General features: G+C 31.1%; 2 protein-coding genes across 2 annotated transcripts; both read right to left on the minus strand.

Annotated features, from left to right (window-relative positions):
• Nucleotides 1-6,702: 6,702 nt before the first annotated feature.
• Nucleotides 6,703-7,878, minus strand: LOC129907696 (uncharacterized). Its single transcript, XM_055984020.1, has 2 exons — nt 7,292-7,878; nt 6,703-7,224 (listed from the first exon to the last, which is right to left on the minus strand). The coding sequence occupies exons 1-2, from the start codon at nt 7,679-7,681 to the stop codon at nt 6,772-6,774; spliced, it is 843 nt and encodes a 280-aa protein (XP_055839995.1). The 5' UTR covers nt 7,682-7,878; the 3' UTR covers nt 6,703-6,771.
• Nucleotides 7,879-9,759: 1,881 nt separating this feature from the next.
• On the minus strand, nt 9,760-11,040 carry LOC129907694 (uncharacterized). The gene is made up of 2 exons (XM_055984018.1): nt 10,224-11,040; nt 9,760-10,163 (listed from the first exon to the last, which is right to left on the minus strand). The coding sequence occupies exons 1-2, from the start codon at nt 10,737-10,739 to the stop codon at nt 9,771-9,773; spliced, it is 909 nt and encodes a 302-aa protein (XP_055839993.1). The 5' UTR covers nt 10,740-11,040; the 3' UTR covers nt 9,760-9,770.
• Nucleotides 11,041-23,880: the final 12,840 nt, after the last annotated feature.

Raw genomic sequence — 23,880 nt, forward strand, 5'->3', positions numbered from 1 at the left:
GAACGTAGAGCAGCTTGAATAAAAATTGCGATTTTTTCAGTGATTTTTAAGAGGCTGTTCATAGGTAGATTCCTAAGTGGAAAATGCTCGTACAAAAAATTAGAAAATTTTTTTGAGAGCTAACATATCGTGGTTTTTAGAAACTTATATTGTATCAAAAAAATTTCAAAACCATCCAGAAATAGCTTGCAATTTATAATTTTTTTTTTTTTTGATTGAGTTGAAAAACCATACGAAAGCGTGAATATTCATTAGATTGCTAATTTAAAAAAAAAAATATAGGTACCTATTTATCGGAATTTAAATGGAAAATGAAAACAAAACAAAATGGGACAAAACAAAAATCCACATTTTTCTACACGTATGTAAATAAATCTATAAGTCCAATAAGTTAAAGATTTTTTGCAAGCTTTAAAAAAATTCCTTATAATAAAAAAAAAAAAAACATACACAAAATTACCATTCACAAAATAATTGTGTATCGAAAATTCATATTTCGAAAGTTCTTAGCAAAAATCCGTCTTTTGTTTTCATTATCTTTGCATCTGTAAAAAAAATTTCCCCTTCTTATGATAACGACTAATGTCTATTACCCCTAGCATAGTTTTTAAAAACTCTTTCATTTTTACTAGACTTTTCTTTTTCTTCTAACAAATTTATTTATGGATTAAATAAAAAATTCAGCTTTTGAAGACTTACCGTCTTATTTTTTTTTCATGCCATTTTACCCCTATTTTATGATTGAATTTTTAAAAATCTTCTTCTAACTTAACTTTCACTTATAAATGACCTTTCAAATTTAAGGAAATTGACTAAATTTGTTTGGATATGATGCTATTGTCAAATTTCAAAATCTACTTAAGTATTTTACCGATCGCATGGGGAAGACACCAAATTTTACTTAACTTTAATGAATAAATAGTATTAATTATAACCGATAATGCACTTTTCACTCGTTTTTCACACAAATAAATTTAATTTTGCTAAATTAATTCTTTAATTCAAAACAATCTGCTGTCAGTTTGACAAAAAAAACTTTCCTAAATTTTTAGGGAAAATTTTCTTGCCTAACTTTCCAGTTAGCTTTCCAATAAAATTACCTAAATTGGAAAGATTTTTTTTGACAGCTGACCAATCAGAGACCGAGAAATTGGGCAGGTTCAGAAACGTTAGGGACTAAATATTTAGTTAATTTCTCGGTCTCTGATTGGTCAGCTGTCAAAAAAAATCCTTCCAATTTAGGTAATATTATTTTAAAGCTGACTGGAAAGTTAGGCAAGAAAATTTTCCCTAAAAATTTAGGAAAGTTTTTTTTGTCAACATGACAGCAGATTGTTTTTATTTAAAGAATTAATTTAGCAAAATTAAATTTATTTGTGTGAAAAAACAACTATAAAGTGCATTATCGGTTATAATTAATTTTATTTATTCATTACAGTTAAGTGAAATTTGGTGTCTTACCCATGCGACCGGTAAAATTCTTAAATAAATTTCGAAATTTGACAATAGCATCACATCCAAACTAATTTAGTCAATTTACTCAAATTTCCGTTCAGAAAATGACGTTGCCTAAATATCTTGTCCCTAATATTTCCTGAACGTGCCCATTACCTAAATATTTAGTGCCTAACGTTTCTGAACCTGCCCACTAACTTTTTTACATAAAAAAATAGATCGATGCCAATTTTAAAACTCGTTTTCTGAAAAAAAAATTTTTTGTTGAGTTATTACAGTGTTCAAGTACATAAATGAGAGATGAGTTAATTTTGAGCAAAGCTAAAAAATATTTAAAAACATTAATTTTTTTTTCATAGTTTAGTAGGTAGAATCATTATGCAAGGAAAAATTAGTTAAATGGAAAATAAATTTTTTTTAATTTATTATTTTATTAAAAAACCCATCCCATTTATATTTGAATAAAAGAGATGGAATTTGAAATAGTTTGTACCTATTACTATTATCCCAACCTTTCATAACCTTCAACCTTCAATTCCCCTAAAACTTAATTTTGTTGAAATTTAAATTTTATTATAATTCCACAAAATTCATTACAAAATATCTGCATGTACATATTTTTAGTGATAGAATGGTCACCACTTATAGGTACATACTTGATCAAGAAATCAACAAAAAAAAATATGACAAAGACAAATCCATGCAAGGGCCATCTAAATGGCCGAAAAAGATCTTTCCGATTTTATTTGACTCACATGGGCAAATTACATTACAATTACAATACACAAGCTGATCACACTAAATTTGTGTACATAATGTAGATCCAAACTCATATGCGCATGTTACCCTAGTTTTTGTTCTCATTTTTTTTTTGTCTGCGCTTGCCGGCTTTTTGCTTATCTTGCAATTTTACAGCACTCATTGTAGTTTGTTGATATCGTTTGCAGATAGAGAGGTATATATCGCTGGCTGAGAATTATAAGGGTGTATTTCATACAAAATACAAAAAATGAGTTTTATACACCAAAATTTTCGTAATTTCAACGGCTTTTATATAAAATTTAAAAAAAAATTAGAAAAAAATTAATGGCGAAGGCACAGGTAAAAAAGACATACAACTTTCATGATTTCACATACATGTATTAATATAATAAGGTTCTATGTTATTCAAATTGCAACATAGAACCTTTTTACTGATTTTTTCAAACAAAAAAATACATTGATTTTAGTTACATAGAACTTTTTTACGCAAAATTTTCAAAATGAAATCTTATGGAAATGATCTTTTTTCTAACTAAAGTAAAAATAAAAGATCTTTTGATGTTTTTGCTGGTATTGAACAACAGGGATGGAGTCGGCTAACTTGATAGTCAATAAATGACAGTCAAAAACGACGATTTTGCTCCATAATTCGTCATTTTTGACTATCAACTATCGACTATCAAGTTAGTGGACGGGCTTTTGCTTAACAGCATAGAATTTTCGTATCTCGTTCTGTACTCTTTAAACCAAAATATGTACTATCCAACCTTAACCTTTGCAATAATTCATAACCTAGATATTCTTACATCATAATTAAATTAAAATAATGTTTTTTGTGTGCCAAGAATGGAAGTGATTTTGGGAATTTCATAGTTCGTATTATTAAACCAAAAGTTAAAGAAACACTTAGATTCCTTAACTTTAAATAAAAGAAGTAACCTTAGTACCCAAAAAAACAAAAAATTAACTAATTTTTAGTTATATTTGGAAAAATTGAGTATTTTTTTTTTTTCAAAGGTCAAGATTTTACTCTACGAACCGTAGTGAACTCTTCGTTATTCATCTTTACAATTATATTAGTTTATTTCTATTAATAGTTTCATCGAATAAAACTTTTTTTTAACTTGAAGCAAATTTACTTACGTTATACATGGAGACAAATAAGCAACTTAGAATCAAGATGATACTCCTCTAAAATCCAATCCTCTTAAATTAATAAGATTTCTAATAAAAATAAGTAAAATTTGTTTAAACATTTTTAAAATCAAAGTGAACTTCATTTTAATAAGAATTTTCTTTTTAAGAAAATTTAAGTGTAGATACCTGCTAAGATTGAAATGATTTTTCATTAATTTTATGTAGTTATTAAAATTAAAAGATTAAACAAACTTTAAATTTTTTTTTGGCATAAATTTTGCACCGTAGATGATTGTTTTAAGACGACTGTCTTTCTGACAAAAAAGCATGCAAAAATCCAATTGATTTAATACAAATTCTAAATGTTTTTAGCATGTCTTTTTTCAACAAAAGTAGGAATTGTTGTTTTCTATAAATGCAACAACGTGATTTGTGGTATTTTTTTCTGTTATTTAAAATAGTTATTGACTGTTTTGTGCAAAACTTGAATAAAATTAAATTAAATCAAAGCCTATTTCACGATGAAGTCACTTTTTTCATATAAAATCCATTTATTACATGTAAGCTCTTTATAACTATAAGGTTCTATGTTGAACATAGAACCTTTTTCAAATTTGTTTACCAACTTTTTCATAAAAAAGTTCTATGTCATTTTTAAAAAATGCTCATAGAATCCTTTTTTCTGGTGAAATTAATGTTTTTTTCATGGTTTTATGATTTTTTTAGGGTCCTTTATAAGATTGCATCAATACTTTACTGCTATGTAACTATTTTATCCGAAAACCAGCCTTAAAAAACTTTGAGATCGATTTTCTCAAAACTAAGGTGAGTTGACATACAACCCTATAATTCTCAGCCAGCGATATGACAGTGGCACATGGTAACTCAAACTTGTTTTGATAAAAAAAATTAAAGATAATCTACAGTAAACATGAAAAGATAACGTACAGTAGTTGAATATGAAAAAAATTGTAAGAAAAAATAAAGAAAAGTTCTACTATTACGCTGTTGTTTTTCAGGTAGGTAGGATAATATAAGTACATAACTACATAGGTACAACGAAATGAGTGTGGAAATTAACATGAGTGGATTATGAAATTTAAAATTTCCTACTTGCAGGTACGTTTGGAAGTTAGATTTATTGGATTTGTATGTTCAATGTATGTAACTAAAGAATTAAAGCTTCGCTACTAAATGACACCTGGAAACCTACCTAAGGCCTCAGTTATAGCTATCAGTAAAATCCATCAGTAAAATTGGAACATCAGGAATCTGAAATCTTTTACTGATGAGCGTTTATAGCAATCAGTAAATTTACGTCATTAAATTAAATGTCTCAAGAAATTTTTTTACTGTTGATTTCATCAGTGATTTTTTTTAATGATGGCACCGGAACAGTAAAAAAATGAAACGCCAACAGTAAAACGAAATGGAATTCTTTTTGGCATTTGGCAGTCAGCTGTTCAGTAAAATGAAATTTCATCAGTAAAATTTATAAAATGAGTTTGTGTATAAAATTTAACACAAAATGCATTGATTCTTCTTGAAAAAATTAGTGGAAATATGTTTTCAATTTATTTCATCAAAATTTTCCACAAAATATGAGATTAAAGTATTCAAAATATCAAAACAAAATGTTTACTGATGGATTTTACTGATAGCTAAACTGAGCCCTAAGCGATGTTTTTTTCTAAAAAAAAATCATACATACACAGCGATGCCAACTGAGGCATAATTATGCCTTTTAGGCATAATTTTATTAGCTAAGGCATTGAGGCTAATTTTTTGCCAAAAAGGCATAATTTTTTCATTCCACTCTTGATTTGTATTTTAAAAGTTTCTTATAATTTTTCAAATATTTTGATAAAAAGACTAAAAACTAATACTTTCTTTTAAATAAAGGTTGTTCGAAATTTTATCTACAGAATTTGTTTTTACCATTTAACTCTTGGTATTGTTTAATTTTTCGAAGAATTTTTTCACACTAATCACTTTTACTAGAAAAGAATCTAATTTTGTTGCTGTAAAAAGGTCTAAAACGCTTGCAAATAGGCTAATATTTTTTATTGGTGAAAAAAATTGGCCGCTAATTTCTTCCAATTATATGAAGCAACGTCTTGAAATATTCCTTTCGAAGAAAATAAGTTTCCGTTACGTGACAAATAAGTTGCCTTAGTCCCGATTTTTCAATCGTCAGTTAGACTATCAGAAGAATAAATTTTAATATAAAAAATTTTATTCCTCGGAATAATCTCTATCTGAGGTTTATCTGACTATTGATAAATTGGCCCTTAATGTATAAATTGATTAAATAAACATTTCGTTTTGTGTACTTGTGTACTTTTCGTATATAATAATTTTTTAAGCATAAATTAAGAAATTTAAATTGATGCATAATTTATTTGAAAAGGCATAATTTTTTTTCAAGTGAGGCATAATTTTGACTGAATGGGTTGGCAACGCTGTACATACATATTTAGTGAACAAATGCACACAAAATTAATTTTTGAGGTTTGACATTTTCCACTGTGTGCCATACAGTAGAGCTTTTTATGATAATTTGCGTCGAAAAACATTTCTTGACGAACAATAATGAATTTTGGAGAACTTATCGATTTTTGTGTGCTAAATAAAAAAAAAACTGCCAACTACAAAATGGTGGCCAGAATAAGCACTTAGCAAAAAAAAATCTATTTTAAATAAGAAAAATTTTAAATTTTTAATTAAAAACTTAGCTTAGTTGAAATCAAAAATGTATTAAAATTTTGTTTAAAGTGTAGTTGGTCAAAGGTTCCTTCCTGAGTCAATTAAAAAATTCCAAATTTGTCCCAAATTAATAAAGTAATAAAATGCCAAAATAATATAAATTTACTTTAAGAGCTCTGGTTATCCCATTTCTTGAATATTTTCGATAACTTTACTATGAATTTTCATAAAAATATTGAATATTTACAGTTGGCAATTTTGTTTCAATTAAAAACTCGGGTTATTATGAGTACCATTCGTATGGGAAATATGCTACGAATGCTAAAAAAAATTGCAAAATAAATTCGCAATGAGCATTCGTATGAAATTTTCCATCAATTCTGTTTGTTTTTTTTTTGATTTTCGTAGCAAATCCACACTACAAATAGAGAAACACGCATTTTTGAGTTCTTATATCTGAAAACAACAGTCACTAATGCATATGCTTAAAAAGTAAACCGTTTATAATTCAAGTAAAAAAAATTAGTAAAACCGCTTTTGTTGGCTTTTATATCAATGGTTTATTCTTCACCTACCATTTTTGGCCATTTTTTCTTATTTCTGCCTTGAAACTAAATTTAAGTTACAAGATAAACTAATTGGTTAACACTAACGTCTTAGTAGTAAGGTACATTCAAATTTATTCAATTTAATAAGAAAATATTTTAAAATTTAAGTGCCCGGCTTATTCCCACAAAGTTCATTCAAAAATGAAGACATATCCTTAGTATCAACCATATGTCCTGGATTTGTCGTTGAACTTTCTGAATCCGATGAATATATGGGACATGCTTCTATACTTCGATGAGTATCTAAAGTCAATTGACCAAGTTGACCTTTGTATAAAATTTCATCAATACATCTCTTTCCAAATAACTGTTGTTCATGAGAAAGTTTTCTGAACAAAAGAGCCCAAGATTCGCTGAATGTAGTTGCTTCATCTTTTATTACAAATTGCTTCGCAATAGTTTTAGCATTTTTCGATAGTCGATTTTCTTCAATATCTTCCAAAGGTTGATGATCTTCGTCATTCTCCGTATGTCGACGTTTTTTCACAAAATTCTTATGACTTTTTTTAACACCGACAAATTCACTTTTGTATGGACTTAATTTTTGAGTTTTTGTCTTAAAACAAAAGAAAATATTAAATTAATTCGAAACAGTTGATTTAAAAAAAAAAAAAACTTCTTACAAAAATTCCCCGAACTGGGTTGTGCTCTTCATCATCTTGGTCTACTGTTGATGTCTTTGGTTCTTGATCTCGAAGAAATTCCATTTGTTTGAAGTACCAAAGTGTTGGAACATAAACATCATCCCCCGAGGCACCCATTTTTATGCTGTTTTCAATTTTTTTCAACTCTCGTCGGTAGCATGTTCTAATGTTGGCTAGTTTTTTCTTAAGATCATTCATAGTTAATAGAGGATCAGCCGGTAACATTCTATGCAAAAGGGTTTCATAGTCTTTTGTTTTAATAAATTTATTTTTATATGCACTACTGTCAATATCCCAAAGGGATGGTAACCCTTTGTATTCTTCAATTAATAAAGCAACAAATTGTGCAGAAATACTGTTACTTCCCATTATCTTTTTTTCTTTTCAAAATTCAAACAAAAAATGTCTACACTTTTCTTACTACAGTTTTTGAACAAGTTGGCCCAATAAAAATCAATACAACGACGCAACCAGCAAGCAGAACAGACTAATCGTTCGACACATAAAACAAAAGTTTTGTAGTGGTAAACATATATGAAGGCCACTTCCCCTTTTCGTTATCTTATATACAAATGTTCGGACGAGTCTGTACAACCGAACCAACTTATAAAATACACATGAAAAATGGGTTCCGAGTTCGGTTGGACCGATAATGACACAACCACTATGGTGCAACGAAATTAATTTCGGAGAGAAAATTTAAACAAGATAATTATGATAATTTACAAAACCTTCTCAAAACTATGTAAGCAATAAATAATTTATTCAGAAGAAATAATGGAAAGGGAAAATTTCAAGGTTTGAATTCTTAAAATTTGAAAAATAATGAGGACTTATGCCCAATTTCATTCATACACACTCCATTATATATAAAGTCGCCATTTAAAAAGGAAAATTTAAATTTTTTTATTCGATTTGACAGATTTCCAATTTCTAATAGGGACTTTAAATATTTAAAATTAGACAGCTGTCAAATCGCATTGAAATTTAAAATTATCCCTTTTAAATTGTGGTTTTAAATTTAATGGAGTGTGAATAAATTGGGCCTTAAAGCTTAAATATTGATTTGCCAAAATATTGGGTTAAGCTGATAAATTTATTAGTTACATGTAGATTTCGAAAAAAGCTTTAGGACCAATATATTCACACTCCATTAAATTTAAAGTCGCCATTAAAAAAAGGGAAATTTTAAAATTTGTATGCGATTTGACAGTGTTATAATTTTTAATTAATGTCGTTTTCGATTGGCCGTCCGGAAGCGTCCGGAAGCATTCAGAAGCCTTCTGAAAGCGTTTTATTCACAAAAACATGACAGCTAGAACGCTTCTCCGAAGAAAAATTCTCTTCTCAATTTCAAATCAGAATCGACTCAAAATTACTTATACAAAGAAAATAAATGTCAAACAAAATTTTCTCGTACAAAATTAAAATTTTTTATTTGACTATTCACTAACACCGATACAAACATTCTGAATTGAGTGGAAGCGATTTAAACTGTTTTATTGGATTTCAGAATGAGTGAATCCTTGAGTGAAACCAATCGAAAACGACATAAGCGTTTAAATATAATGGAAAGTGAATAAATTGGGCCTTAATCAATAGGATACAAGTTTTTTAAAGCATTCATAAGAAAGTAAAAAAGAGTTAAAAGTTGTTTTTAAAATAACGAAAACTAAATTTCAAGTAGATTAGTTAACCTCAAAGTTCCCAAAACAAAATCGATGAGAGTTAAAAAACTTAGTACAAACAATAAATCGGACGAATCTATTGAACTTCGATTGAAATACTGCAAAAAAAAATTTTTTTAAATGTAAAAAAAGTTCTATTAAAATTTATTTATCATAAATTAAAAATGAATAAAAAATTTGCTGTGCAGAGGATCCTGACCAAGTCATAAGTTAATTAAGGTAAAATATTGAAAATTTCGGTTTTATATACCTAATTAATTGCGTGTATTAATTTTAACACTTGTACACCATTCAGTGCTCTACAGAAAATTTATAGTTTTTTTTCCATCAATGCTACTGAGAATATTTTCATGCATGTTTTTAAGAATAGTTTTGAAACCAAAAAAATTAAAATAAAAAGTCTAATATAACGGGTTTTTACTTTACCGAAATTATAAAAACCTTTTTTATTTTTTTTTTTTTCATATTAGGTAACTTAAACTAATTTTATGAACTCTTTTTTGAAAATATTAAAAATTAAGGTTTTTCGCGGCTCTTAAAAGATTCTTACAGCATTAGTATATTATTTGATATCCTACAAAAAAAATGTCTTTTCTAAAAACTTTAATTCAAAAAATATTAATCAAGTGGTTTTTTTTACAATTTGCTCATAAAAATAAATTTCTTTGTTGTTGGAAAAAATACGAATTTTGTATACAAATAATTAAATATTTATTGGTTACTTGTTTTAAATAGATAATAAATTAAGTATACAAGTCAAATAGATTTTCTTATAATTCGTCAAAAGATGGATCAATTTCGTTAACCACAATTGGCTTAACATTACCAGTGTGGTATGATGGTTGCCCTTGATGGTGAGATTGTGCTGTCGACTCATTAGCGTAGCCTTCTATATTACGATAGGTATGAGAATTTAAATTTCCCAGTTGACCTTGATACAAAACTTCATCGATACATCTTTTTCCATATAATTGTTGTTCTGGAGAAAGTTTTCTGAATAGAATCGCCCACGATTCACTGAAAATCGTAGAATCATCTTTTTTTGTTTCTTGCTGTGGAGCCTGTGGTTGTAAAACGTCAGAATGTGTTACAGACTTAGCCACAAATGTATTTCTCGTAAAAAATGATCTTTTAAGTTCTTTGGATTTTCGTGCTTTTATTTTCTAAAAAAAAAAAATAATTAAATAATTTTTGGAAAATGAAGTTGCAATTTTTTAACTCACATATTTTCGTAAAATTGGTTTTTGATCAACTTCTTCTTCGATAGGATCAGGTTCGGGTTCAAAATGATTATTACAATCGTCTTGATCATCATTATCATCTTCGTCACCATCATCTTCTTCATCAACATGTTCATCATCATCACCATCAGCAGTTTTAACAAGTGCATTTCTTCTTGGTCCTGGTGACTTTGGCTCTTGATGACGAAGGAAATCAATATCATCAAAATACCATAGCGATGGAATATAAACTCTCTTCCCCTTCCCACTACTTTTCAATACTTTTTTCAATTCCCGACGATAGCAAGTCCTGACACCGGCAATTTTTTTCTTAAGTTCTTGCATCGTCAACAGTGGATCGATGGCTCTCATTATTGTCAAAAGATGATTGTAATCGGCTGCTTTGATGTGTTTATTTTTATAGCCATCACTTTCGACCTCCCACAGGGATGGCAAAGCTCTGTATTCTTCGATTAAAAGCGCAATGAATTTTGCATTGATACTTTTATTTGCTGCCATAATTTTAATTCCAAATCGAAATCCGTTCAGCAAATTGTATCTTACGATGTTCACACTTTATACAACAAATATTGACTACTGAACGAAGTTGCATGAACAAAGTATATTCATGCGATAGAAATACATACCTAAACACACGAACAGTCTAATTATTGGTGACGTAACAGTTATATACATACATATACAATTATATACACACAATCATCTAACAAAACAAAAACAACCCTCCACACAACCACACAAACCCACTTTTCTGTAAAACAAAAGTATTCGTTGTTGGTACAACAAAGAGTCATGTCTCATGTGGTTTGAAAGTCTGTTCAATCAAACTAGCAAGATACGAGAGACGAGACAGCAGTCGGTCGCGTCAAAAATGGGGTTTCGTTGTATACACAATACATACACTGATGCAGCTGAATGAGTTTGGTATTTGAATAGGCCGACAGACTGTGGAACAAAGTGTTGATTTGTTTAAAATAAAAAGGAAATAGATATTAGATGTGTTTTTTTTGTTTATCTACATTTATATAGATTTTATGCAAAAAAAAGACATCGAGATATTTGAAATCAAAACAATTTACGTGTTATAAACAACAAAAACTTTATCTGTATAGTTTTTGAAAAATCCAGATTTAACTTTCTCTCGATAAAACAGTGGTGCAAAGGCACTTTATTTGTTGTGTTAAAGGTATTTTATACAGAAATATCTAAAACATATTAACAAAAAAAGCGGAAAAAATGGGGTTTGAAAAAAGTTCTCATAGAAAAAAATAATTAAAAATTTGTTTGACATGGTTGCATTGAAATGTTAATATTTCGAGATGTACGCAATGCACTTTTCAGATAAACAAACAAAGTTTTTTCGAAAAATTAGAAATAAAAATAAAAAAGTTTCCACGTTTTATTTTAAAAAAATCGAAAAAAAATTCAATATGGCTACTTTAAAACGCTTATAACACAAAAACGACGCAACTAATGTTTATGGTCTTAAAACGGAGCTAATAGGCTTTTCACACCAGACCCAAAAACGCGGTTTATGGCAAAAAGTTTTCAAAAACCTGAAAAGCGTTCACACCACAAATTTACAGGTTTTTGTTTGACGTTTATAATTTTTTGACATCTAATAGCCTTTTCACACCAAGCCAAAAACGCGGTTTTTGCGAAAAACCCTAAAAACCTATATCAAAAACACAAGTTTTTCCATACATTTTTCATAAACCACAAGTTTTCGCAAAACACAAGTTTTTGATTAAACTCGCCAAAAACCTGAAAATGAAAACATTTAACTCCAAACGAAATAACCAAACAAACCTTTTGAGGAATTCAGCAACAATTCAGCAGACAAAAAAAAAAAAAAAACTGACAGCAGAAAAAAAAAAAGAACTGACAGCAAACAAAAAAAAAAAAGAACTGACTATTAATATGCAACTGATTTTTGGTTTTATGTTAAAAAAAATTTTCTGAATCCAACATGGATGCAATGGCCATATGAATGGTTTTGGTTTTTTGTGAAAAAATTTTTTTTTATCCATCATGGATGTAATGGCCATACACTACGGCAGAGATGTCAAACTCAATGGTTACAAGGGGCCAAAACAGCGAGATAATAATTTTTGTGGGCCGCAGAACATGTTAAGCTACAATTTTTATATGTAAAACAATTTTGTAAAAAAAAACAGCAAAAATGATGAAACTATTTTTTTTTCATTTACCATTTTTTTTCCAGACCAAAGTTAGTTATTCAGGATTTTATAGGTAACTCATTCCTCTTAATAACTGCTCGCTTCGACAGGTACCTACTGTGAAGTTGGCAAACGATTTTATATGGCAGTTTTCAAGTGCACAAAAATACTTATAAAATCGGGCATTTCATCGAATTTGGAACTTACTTCGGAGTCAAATTAGAAATCGCTTTCCTCCATTTTCACATGATTCGGCATTAACTCTATGTTTAGAAACAAATCGAAAAAAATCAAGCGAACTTGTCTTTCAAGAAATATTCAATTTTATAGTTTAGATTTTTTGCGTAGTATTTTTGATACGTCAAATCCTAGTTTATCTTCTGATGTTCCAAAAGAGCTAGGTTGCATTTGAATGCACGTTTGCATTTGAATGTTGCATTTGTTCACATATTTGTTATATTATGAATTTTCCTCGCAGTTTTGAGTTTAACTCAGATACATTTTTTTGCTACATCATGGATTATAAACTCTGCAACCATTTTAGATAGCAAGACATGCTGGTTTAAAGATTTTTATCATTAAAAACTAAAAAATTCCCAAGCCCTTGAATCGTTGCTAGGTTAACTCAGAATATTCGCTTCTAGTTCCCTTTAAGAAATCTAATAACTTACCCTGATTTAACCCACGAGATCTTATAAAATTTGTTATCGAAAGCTGTGAACATAAAATCTAAATCTTAAACTCAAAATTAATAAAAATGTGGACTGGGCCGCAAAGTTATTCGTTGTGGGCCGCATGCGGCCCGCGGGCCGCAAGTTTGACATGCCTGCACTACGGAGTTAAAAAAAACATGAGCACGGCACATTGTTGACAGACAGTGTATGTACAGTGGTGCCAAACATTTGTACGGATTTCAAAAATCCCGATGTCGGTATTTTGCACATAACAAAAAAAACACACCTTAAAGGCTTGGCCACACCGGAGGGTACGCGGTAGAGGTACAGGTAACGGTACGGGTATTTGTATGGAAAAAATTCCAAACTGACACATCAACGTTCGGGTGTGGAATTTTTTTAATACAAATATCGTTGCCGCTACCCGTACCGCTACCGCGTACCCTCCGGTGTGGCCAAGCCTTAAAGGCTTGGCCACACCGGAGGGTATGCGGTATAGCGGTAACGATATTTGTACTAAAAAAATTCCACACCTGAACGTTGATGTGTCAGTTTGGAATTTTTTTCATACAAGTACCCTCACCGCTACCCAAGCCTTTAAGGCTTGGCCACATTGGAGGGTATGCGGTAGCGGTACGGGTAGCGGTAACGATATTTGTATGAAAAAAATTCCACATCTGAACGTTGATGTGTCAGTTTGGAATTTTTTTAATACAAGTACCGTTACCTCTACCCGTACCGCTACCGCATACCCTCCGGTGTGGCCAAGCCTTAAGGCTCGGCCACACCGGAGGGTATGCGGTAGCGGTACGGGTAGCGGTAACGATATTTGTATGAAAAAAATTCAACATCTGAACGTTGATATGTCAGTTTGGAATTTTTTTCATACAAGTATCGTTACCTCTACCCGTACCGCTACCGCATACCCTCCGGTGTTGACAGACAGTGTATGTACAGTGGTGCCAAACATTTGTACGGATTTCAAAAATCCCGATGTCGGTATTTTGCACATAACAAAAAAAACACACCTTAAAGGCTTGGCCACACCGGAGGGTACGCGGTAGAGGTACAGGTAACGGTACGGGTATTTGTATGGAAAAAATTCCAAACTGACACATCAACGTTCGGGTGTGGAATTTTTTTAATACAAATATCGTTGCCGCTACCCGTACCGCTACCGCGTACCCTCCGGTGTGGCCAAGCCTTTAAGGCTTGGCCACACCGAAGGGTACATGCGGTAGCGGTACGGGTACTTGTATGAAAAAAATTCAAAACTGACACATCAACGTTCAGATGTGGAATTTTTTTCATACAATTACCCGTACCGCTACCGTATGTACCCTTCGGTGTGGCCAAGCCTTTATTCTTTCATAATTTTTCCGTTTGGAGAAAAAAATAAAATCAATAGGTATTTGACATTTGAAATTTCACAAAAAAAAAAAAAAAAACAGAATTGAGTGGAACCGACATGACCTGTTCCATTCGATTTCGGAATGAATGAATTCTTGAGCCAAACCAATCGAAAACGACATAACATTTAAACGTCAAAGAAAAGCAAAAAAAATATATATGATTATAATCAATTCACATAATACAGATATAAGATTTAAAAATTGGGTTGGAAGCGATTCAATGATTAAATCCTTGAGTGATTCCAATCGAAAATGACATTTTTTAAACAAAAAAAAAAAAAGAAGCAACAAAATAAGCTTTTAAGTTTAAAGCCTGGTACGCAGATCGAGCTTAATTTTAACCGAGCTAAAATTCCCATACAAGTTATCGATAATTTTTATGGGATACGTTTTGGATCGGCTTAATTTTTTCGATAATTTGTATGGGAGCTAAAAATTAGCTCCCTAATTAGCTCCGCTAAACTTTAGCTCCCATACAAATTATCGAAACATTTTATTCGAGCTAAAATCAGTCCGATACGAAATACAAATTCCGCTTTTTCAAGTCACCACTAGAGTTCCTAAGATCGTTTCACTTCATGATAGTACTATAACTTCATTAGGTGTGTTTTTTTATTACCACCGGTCTTAACTGGACAAAAAAAACCTGAAATCTTGGCAGCACTGTATATTGAATGTTCCGAAAACAGCAGACACAACAAAAATTTAGAGTTGTCATATTTTTCGCTTTCGTCATTTTCTTGTATTTTTCATATATGTTTTACAAAGAGATACAAAAATGTATGCTAGCAAAACTATTTTAATACATTTTGTCCTTCCAAACGTCAGTTTTCACGTTTGTAAGCAAATTCTAAACAATTTATAAAAAAAATAGTTTGGTAGCACAGATTTAAACTGTTCAAAAAGTTAAGCACAGAGAAATCTCCGGGCTAAACAACTAAGCCCAAGGGGCTAAGGTCTTGTTGTATTTAACATGTAAATTGCTTAGCCCAGACTGCGTTTTTTTGTCCAGTTAAGACCGGTTGTAATAATAAACACACCTAATATATACCTATATAAAATTACGAAAGTTTTTTCGAAAAATTAGAAATAAAAATAGGTAATAAAGTTTCCACGTTTCAAAAAAAAAAAAAAAAAAATCAATATGGCTACCTTCAAACGCTTATAACACAAGAACGACGCAACTAATGTTAATTGTCATGGTCTTAAAATGTAGTTAAGAATATACAAATGATTTTTGTTTATGTTAAAAAAAAATTTTTCTTAATCCAACATGGATTTAATGGCCATACCACTAAGGAGTTAAAGAAAAACATGAGCACGGCACATTTTTGACATACAGCTGCCAAAGTGCATGTACAGTGGTGCCAAACATTTGGACGAGTTTCAAAAATCCCGACGTCGTTACTTTTGCACAAAATCTATATAGATAAACAAAAAAACACACTTTTGAAATAGTCACATATAACTATTTTCATAGTTTTAACTATTAAAATAGTTATTTTTTCCCTGAGTGCAGGCTAAAGTAATTCAAAAGTTTATCGTCGGCTTAATATTTATTTTAACCCAATTCACACACAGCCTAAGGAAATATACCATAAATTTTCCTTTCCTGCTTAGTCAGCTATTACACGAAGCCTCAAGAGGCTTGACTCTTTTTTCCAATTTTCTTTTGGTAATCATTCTGTGAGGCGCGTACTATTACACGATGCCTCTTGAGTCAAGGACTCAAATTTGACATTTCTTTTTTGATTTAAAATTTGTTGTTGTTGTATTGCACCAAGAAGCAAAAAGAAATGAAAAAAAGAAAAAGTGGAAAAAGAAACTTCAAAAAAGAGTCTCGGACTCACGACCCACGACTCTCCGGTCGGATAATTTTTTCTTTCATCTTTATTCTCTTTTGCACTCATTATGTTTTAAAAGAGTCGCGCCTCATGAGGCTTCATGTAATAGTTGACTTTCGGGACACCCTGTATGAACGTTGTACCTAATCTTGTGTTCTTGAATGTGGAGTGGAGCAAATGGGTTCCACACACATAAACCACAGCGAATTCAGTTTGTTTATACAAAAACAAAATTGATCTTTATACATGCACATAAAGCACATAGCACAGATAACAGTTTAAAGTATTTATTTATTTTTTTTTTTCTAAATTAGTAAATGCAGGTGCTAAGTGTGCTATTAAAAAATTAATAAGATTAATTCCAAAGTTTGAACTGTTATTAAAATGAACAATGAAATTGTACGCAATGACAAAAAATACTTAAAAAATCAAAGAAAAAAACTTAAAAGAAAATTAAAAAAAATGTTAGAATCCAATTCCATTCCCCTGGTGGGCATGGAAACGGAAGAGTCTTCTGCAAAAAGAACCAAAACAAACTTCACTCCTGACCAAATACAAAATACGATTCCCATTTTCAATCCTAATTCTCCATTTAGTTTAAATTCCCAAGAATGGATCAATGCAGTTGAATATATCAGCTCCATAAACAATTGGAATGACAAACTAACCCTTTTGTATGCCACTCAACGTCTCAAAGACGCCAATATGTGCTTTGGTTGTAACATGACCAATTGGCAAGAATTCAAATCAAGATTTGTTCAAGTCTTCCCAATTTGGCAACATCGTTCACAATATATTGGTGAACTTTTTAAAAGATCCAAAAATGACTCAGAGAGTTATGAAGAATATGCGTATGATGTTGCTATTTTGGCGGGAAAGTGCAATTTTGAATCGCAAACTATGATCAATTTAATAATTTCTGGTTTGCCAGATGTGAATATGAGAAATCGACTTATCGCGTATGATTGCCAATCTATTGCTGAAATACTGGCAAATATTCAAACTATAGTATTTGATCTGGGCCAGGAAGCAAATGGTTCAATATCAAATCAGTCGCTAGGCAAAACTGGAGTAAAGGAGGAGAATAATAACCTCCAGAACTTTGTTTGGCCTCCTGAGAGTAAAACCGATCAGGCTCCTACAACAAGTAGCCTTCCAATGGTTTCCCCTGATTGGAACGATCTTATCATCAAACCCGTTAAAGTAGATGATGTCCATTTGACTGCTTTAGTGGACTTGTCAAGTCAATTTACAACTTTGCGGGAAAAAGAATTTCTAAAAAATGGTTGGAAAATGAAAACTTATGAAGAGAATTTTCCAAGATTTGGCCAAAGGAAGTTAAAGCCTTTGGGAAAAATCTCTAAAACGGTTTTTGTCGATCAAGTTGAAATTTTTATAGAAATTATGATCGTTCAAGACGAAGTTCAGAGATATCCAATGGTTTTGGGTCGTAATTTTTTGGATAGTCCCAATGTAAATATTGTCAAGTCTTCTAAAGATTTCGAAATAGTTTATGTGGAAGCTCCCACAACAATGCCACCAGTCATTCACAAAAGGAAGAGAAAGCCAAGAAAGAGGAGAAGGAGGTTTTCCAATGGACCACATGAACAAGTCAGAACGGACCAAGAAAGAAACAAAGGAGTTGTCAAAATTGAAAAACATGAGAATACACTCGCAATTAAACAAGAAATTACTTCAACAGTTCCAGAGGAGGCGAATAAAACGATCATTATTAAAAAAGAGAAACCAGATGAAGATGATGACCGTGTTATGAAACTTTTGAATTCCATTGAAACAGATTTTTTGTAAGAAGAAATTTAATTTTATTTTTTAAGAATAACTTAGTAATTATCAAATATTTAAAAGAAATAAAATTGTTTTTGTTGAGACTTAAAATATATATTTTAATTGAGAATTAAACCAATACTTGCAGATTTCAGAAATGAAAAATTATTAGGTGATAGCCCGAATGCATAAAAAAAAGTAAATACTACCAATATGAAAATAATAAGTATAAGTTTGATATGCATAAAATGTGGATAAAAAAAGTTCATACTTTACAATTTTTCAAGTTAAATCATTTACTATATTTTATGCATATGAACCAATTCATGGTGTTACATCAAAGACTCCAGCCGAATGTTTCGAAAATGGAAGATTCGACACAAAAGCGAATAATTTCACGAATAGTTTACATATATCAAGAACCCCATCCTTTTCGGATATTTTCTACGAATCCCGAAAAAAAGAATCACAAAATCAGTTCATAATGAAAACTGGCTGAAATTTATGAACGAATTTTATGATTCTTTTTTTTTTTTTTTAAATATAACGAGTTTCTGATATGATTGAAAGTCTTTAAATTTATTGAATTCTTTACAAAATTGATTTTTTTTCTGTTTTGTGTTCTTGAGAGCCCTTGCAATACAGACTTTCTATCGCCTTAATAGACCGAGAGCCGGCAGCATATTTTGGCAGTTTTGATATAACCGAAATTCGAGTATGCACATTGTTAGCATTATAGAAAAACACTTGTCAATATTGTACTTTAACTATTTATATTGAAATCAATCAAGTAGCTTTTGCTATAATGTAATAGAACAATATGAAAATGAAAATTAAATTAAATTGTTAGCTTGTTGAATAAAGACTTGTTTTCTTGAAAGTATATAACAATTTGGCGACGAGGATTATTTAAGAACTCATGCACCACAGTATGTCAACGGAAAAAGTCTGGCAGTGATCTTTTTCAGCTTTCCATTGCCAGACGCATCCAAAGTGCAGCAAAAAATCAACTTTTGACGTTTTGGTATAACCGAATAAATGATACACCAAAAAATCATAAAAAATCTCCTGATTTCGAAACTGTGGGTACCGCAAGTTTCTTTTTCAGCTTTCCCCCGCCAGACCGCTTTAAAGCATTTTTAAGTGCATTTTTCTAATAAAAAACCTAATTACTTATTTTCTGTTAGGTATAACCGAATGATGGTAACAAATTAATATTCTATGTCTATTCCAGGTCTAGAAAATATAATTTTTAGCCAGCTATTTTTCAGCCCTCCCTCTGCCAGACGCATCCAAAGTGCAGTCAAAAATCAACTTTTGGCGTTTTGCTAGGTATAAACCGAATAAAATGATACACCAAAAAATCATAAAAAGTCCCCTGATTTCGAAACTGTGGGTACCGCAAGTTTCTTTTTCAGCTTTCCCCCCGCCAGACCGCTTTAAAGCATTTTTAAGTGCATTTTTCTAATAAAAAACCTAATTACTTATTTTCTGTTAGGTATAACCGAATGATGGCCAATTATTAACTTTCTCTGCCTTTTCCTGATTTAGAAAATATAAGTTTAAGCCAGTTTTGTTTCAGCCTACCCTCTGCCAGACGCCCTAAAAGGTATCTCAATAGTACGGGAAAGTTAAATTTTGCTATATGGGGGTCTGGGAAAAAATCCGAAATGCATTTTGACTTCAGGGCTCGAAAGAGCATAAACCCAGGGGTCGAAAGAGTCTAAAACCACATTTTGTACAATCGCACCAAGAGTCATTTGGCCGCCATTTTTTTTTTTTTTTAATAAAAATTTTAGTTTTTCACATAACTCGCGTATTTTTGAACCTACAGAAAAACAATGTATGACAAACTTGAAATAATTTAATTTTCATATAGCAAAATCTAACTTTCCCGTACTATTGAGATACCTTTTAGAGCGTCTGGCAGAGGGTAGGCTGAAACAAAACTGGCTTAAACTTATATTTTCTAAATCAGGAAAAGGCAGAGAAAGTTAATAATTGGCCATCATATGGTTACTCTAAACAAAAAAATATTATTTCAATTTTATAAGAAAAAAAAACAGAAACTAGGTGTTTTTTGTATGGAAAAACCTGTTTGGGAAACCTTTAAGGGCGTCTGGCAGAGGGAAGGCTGAAAAATATCTGGCTTAAACTTATATTTTCTAAACCGGGAATAGACATAGAATTTTTGTTTGTTACCATCATACGGTTATACCCAACAGAAAATAAGCTTTTAGGTTTTTTATTAGAAAAATGCATTTCAAAATGCTTCAAAGCGGTCTGGCGGGGCGAAAGCTGAAAAAAAACTTCTGGTACCCACATTTTTGAAATCAGGGGACTTTTTATGATTTGTTGGTGTATCATTTATTCGTTTTATACCTAGCAAAACGCCAAAAGTTGATTTTTGACTGCACTTTGGATGCGTCTGGCAGAGGGAAGGCTGAAAAATAGCTGGCTAAAAATTATATTTTCTAGACCTGGAATAGACATAGAATATTAATTTGTTACCATCATTCGGTTATACCTAACAGAAAATAAGTAATTAGGTTTTTTATTAGAAAAATGCACTTAAAAATGCTTCAAAGCGGTCTGGCGGGGCGAAAGCTGAAAAAGAAACTTGCGGTACCCACAGTTTCGAAATCAGGGGATTTTTTATGATTTTTTGGTGTATCATTTATTCGGTTATACCAAAACGTCAAAAGTTGATTTTTTGCTGCACTTTGGATGCGTCTGGCAATGGAAAGCTGAAAAAGATCACTGCCAGACTTTTTCCGTTGACATACTGTGGTGCATATCTAGATATGTGCATACTCGAATTTCGGTTATATCAAAACTGCCAAAATATGCTGCCGGCTCTTAGACTATAAAGTTAGTAAGTTTTGATAACTGGTGTGCGAAATCGACCGATTTAATAGTCGGATCGGTAGAAAATACAGTTTTGGAGGCAGTATATGTAACCTTTTTTTCCGAGAGTTCAAACTTTTTGATCGGCTGATCAATGCCGTTTTCTTACTTTATTCTCAAATTATACTGCGAATTTATTTATTTTTAATTGTGTGTAATTGTATTTGATTGATAAACAATAGAAATGCATACAAAAATCTGAAAAAACATATTTTTTGTAATAGATTATGATCTTTGCAATATAAAACAAAACTATGGCTAGGTGGATTAAATCGAAGCTGTGTAGGGTTTTTGTGGACATGTTAAACTGTAAAAGGCACAATTAAAATTAGTAGTTTTCTCGATATTTCGAACTTAGAGCCAGTGTTGCCAAAATATTTTAGAGGCAAGGAGCCGATTTTCAAAAATCTTGGAGCCAAAAATAGCGGCTTTAAAAAAAAAAGTCCAAAACACGCAAACAATTTCTTGTGGTATGAGATTTTTGATTTGTTTTTTAAATTTCAGATAACTTTTGCTTTTATCAGACTTCAAGTACAATTATTTGTTTTTAATTTTGCTCATAATTCTGGTTTTCACGCTCATTCACGAGGGTTTAATTAAATTTTTAATACGCAAAAAGGAAAAGTGTTTGCAAATTGGTTGTCTGTGTTCACATCTTTGGTAGATTTTTGCTGGAAGAAGCTTTGATTTCAAAATTAAAAGAGCCAAATTCCAATAAAGCGGAAATTAAAATTTTAAGGAGCGAGTGAAATCTTCTAGGAGCCTGTTTGGCAATAAATAGCCGGCCCTGACAACACTGCTAAGAGCCTCAAAAAGCTCTTTTTCTTGAATTTTCAAATTAATGCAAAAAAATTATTTTTTGCAGCACTACATAACTTCCATTTTTATTTTTTTTTGTAATTCGGTTCAATTTTTTTTTTAAACTTACATCGAAACACAAAAGCAAAAATAGTATAAAAAGTACAAAATATCAAAAACAAACTGTTACCTAAAAATTAAAATTAATTGAAAAATTGAAACTTTTTTGTATAATCATAGTGAAAACAGGGGTCGAATTATGGCAAACGTTGGTGGTTGCTATGTGTCCCTATCTTTTTCTACTAATTAAATAGACAGAAACAGTCAAAACGTTATGATCGTAATCGTGTGCCGTGATTCGACCTCAGGCTATTAGTCCCAACTTATTCACTCTCGATTGTATTTGAAATACGGAAAATCGTCCCTACAATTTTTAAAATTTTCTGTTTTATATGACGACTTTAATTTTAATGCATTGTGAATAAATTGGGCCTTAAAGTTGAAACAAATTTTTAAAATAAGCAAGTATACTATAGTTTAAGAAACATTAAAATTTCCAAACATGGTTTAGCCAGTTCAATTTTAGTTTTGAGCTTATTATCAATTTTCCAAACATGAATTCCATAGAAAAGAGCTTCTCAAGAGAAAAGTGCAGAATACCTTATAACAGTACAAAATTAGCTGCTGAAAAAGCTTAATGGTAATTTAAGGTTTATACCAAGCTCAAAACTAAAATTGAACCATGTTTAAAAAGTGTGTTCTTAATAATGAAGGCACTTATTGTACAAAAAAGGGAAACATACAACATTTCCAAAAAAAGTGGTCTTTTGCATAATATTTTTTATCCCAATGTGTACATTTTTATTTTTTTTAGTTAATCCGTATTTACGTTATAAGATAAGTTAATAAAACTAAAAAAATTTAAGCTACTTCGATAAAAACCTCAAAAATCGAGCAAAATAAACCAAAAATATGTATTTTTTCGTATGTGAGTGCAATCTAGTCACCTTCTCTGCGTTCTACTCGCGAAACGGTTCATCTTACAAAAAAAATGTGCTGGGCATATGTTGTGGATAATTTCACGACCATCAATTTTTATATAACCTCTGATGACCTCCGATCAATAGGTCGCGAGATATTTGCGAAAAACTTTTTGTGACCTTTTGACCCCTATAACTCTTAACGCGGACACGATATCAATGTCGATTTTTCACATCTTCATAACAAAGCCGCCATTAAGCTGTATACCAAAATTCAGCCCAGTAGGAATTTTTCCGCAGATAAAACCTAAAATTACTAGACTATTTGTTTCAAAATATTTTGAGTCCAAAAAAGTACATCCCACTTAATTTTTTTTATTTACCTACATACACTCCTCGCCACTTGAATAGGACACCCTTTTTGTTTTTAATAAAGTGGATATAACTCCAGTCTCTTAATAGTTAGCTGTTCAATATATTACTATTTTGTGTGTCCCCTTATGCACTCTCTCTGTGAGCAAGATCATTCATTTTCAATGCCCCGTTAGTTAAATTTTGCAATTTTTTGTGGAACAACTGTGAAAAAATTGCCCCTATTTTTGTTCACTTGAATAGGACACCCCCTTTTTAATTGGTTTTCGGGTGCAAATCAAAGAAGGTGGAAGTGCAAAAATGTTTTACAATGTCTTTTAGTAATTTTTAGCTAATTTCAATTTAAATGGGTCGCGCGAAATTATTGGCAGAGGAAGAAATAGCGAAAATCTAGAGTGTCACCCGATTTTTCACCAAAAAGGTAAAAAAACGCATCAAAGCCGAAAACTTTTTTCATTTTTTTTTACGAAACGAGTCCAACTGTCGAAAAAATATGAAAGGCTTAACAATGAGTGCCGTTACTGCAGCTGACAGAAGAGCGATTCAACGACTCGCATAAAATTTAAAAGAACGAAAAAGTGGTTAAAAAGCAAGTGCATCCGTAGTGAAGCGAGTGATTTCGAAGGCCAAAGACTTGAGGCGATTGCAGCTTAAGAAAAAACCATGGGTTAACACCTGCAGTAAATA

The sequence above is a fragment of the Episyrphus balteatus genome, chromosome 1, assembly GCF_945859705.1.
Source record: "Episyrphus balteatus chromosome 1, idEpiBalt1.1, whole genome shotgun sequence".
Taxonomy (NCBI): domain Eukaryota; kingdom Metazoa; phylum Arthropoda; class Insecta; order Diptera; family Syrphidae; genus Episyrphus; species Episyrphus balteatus.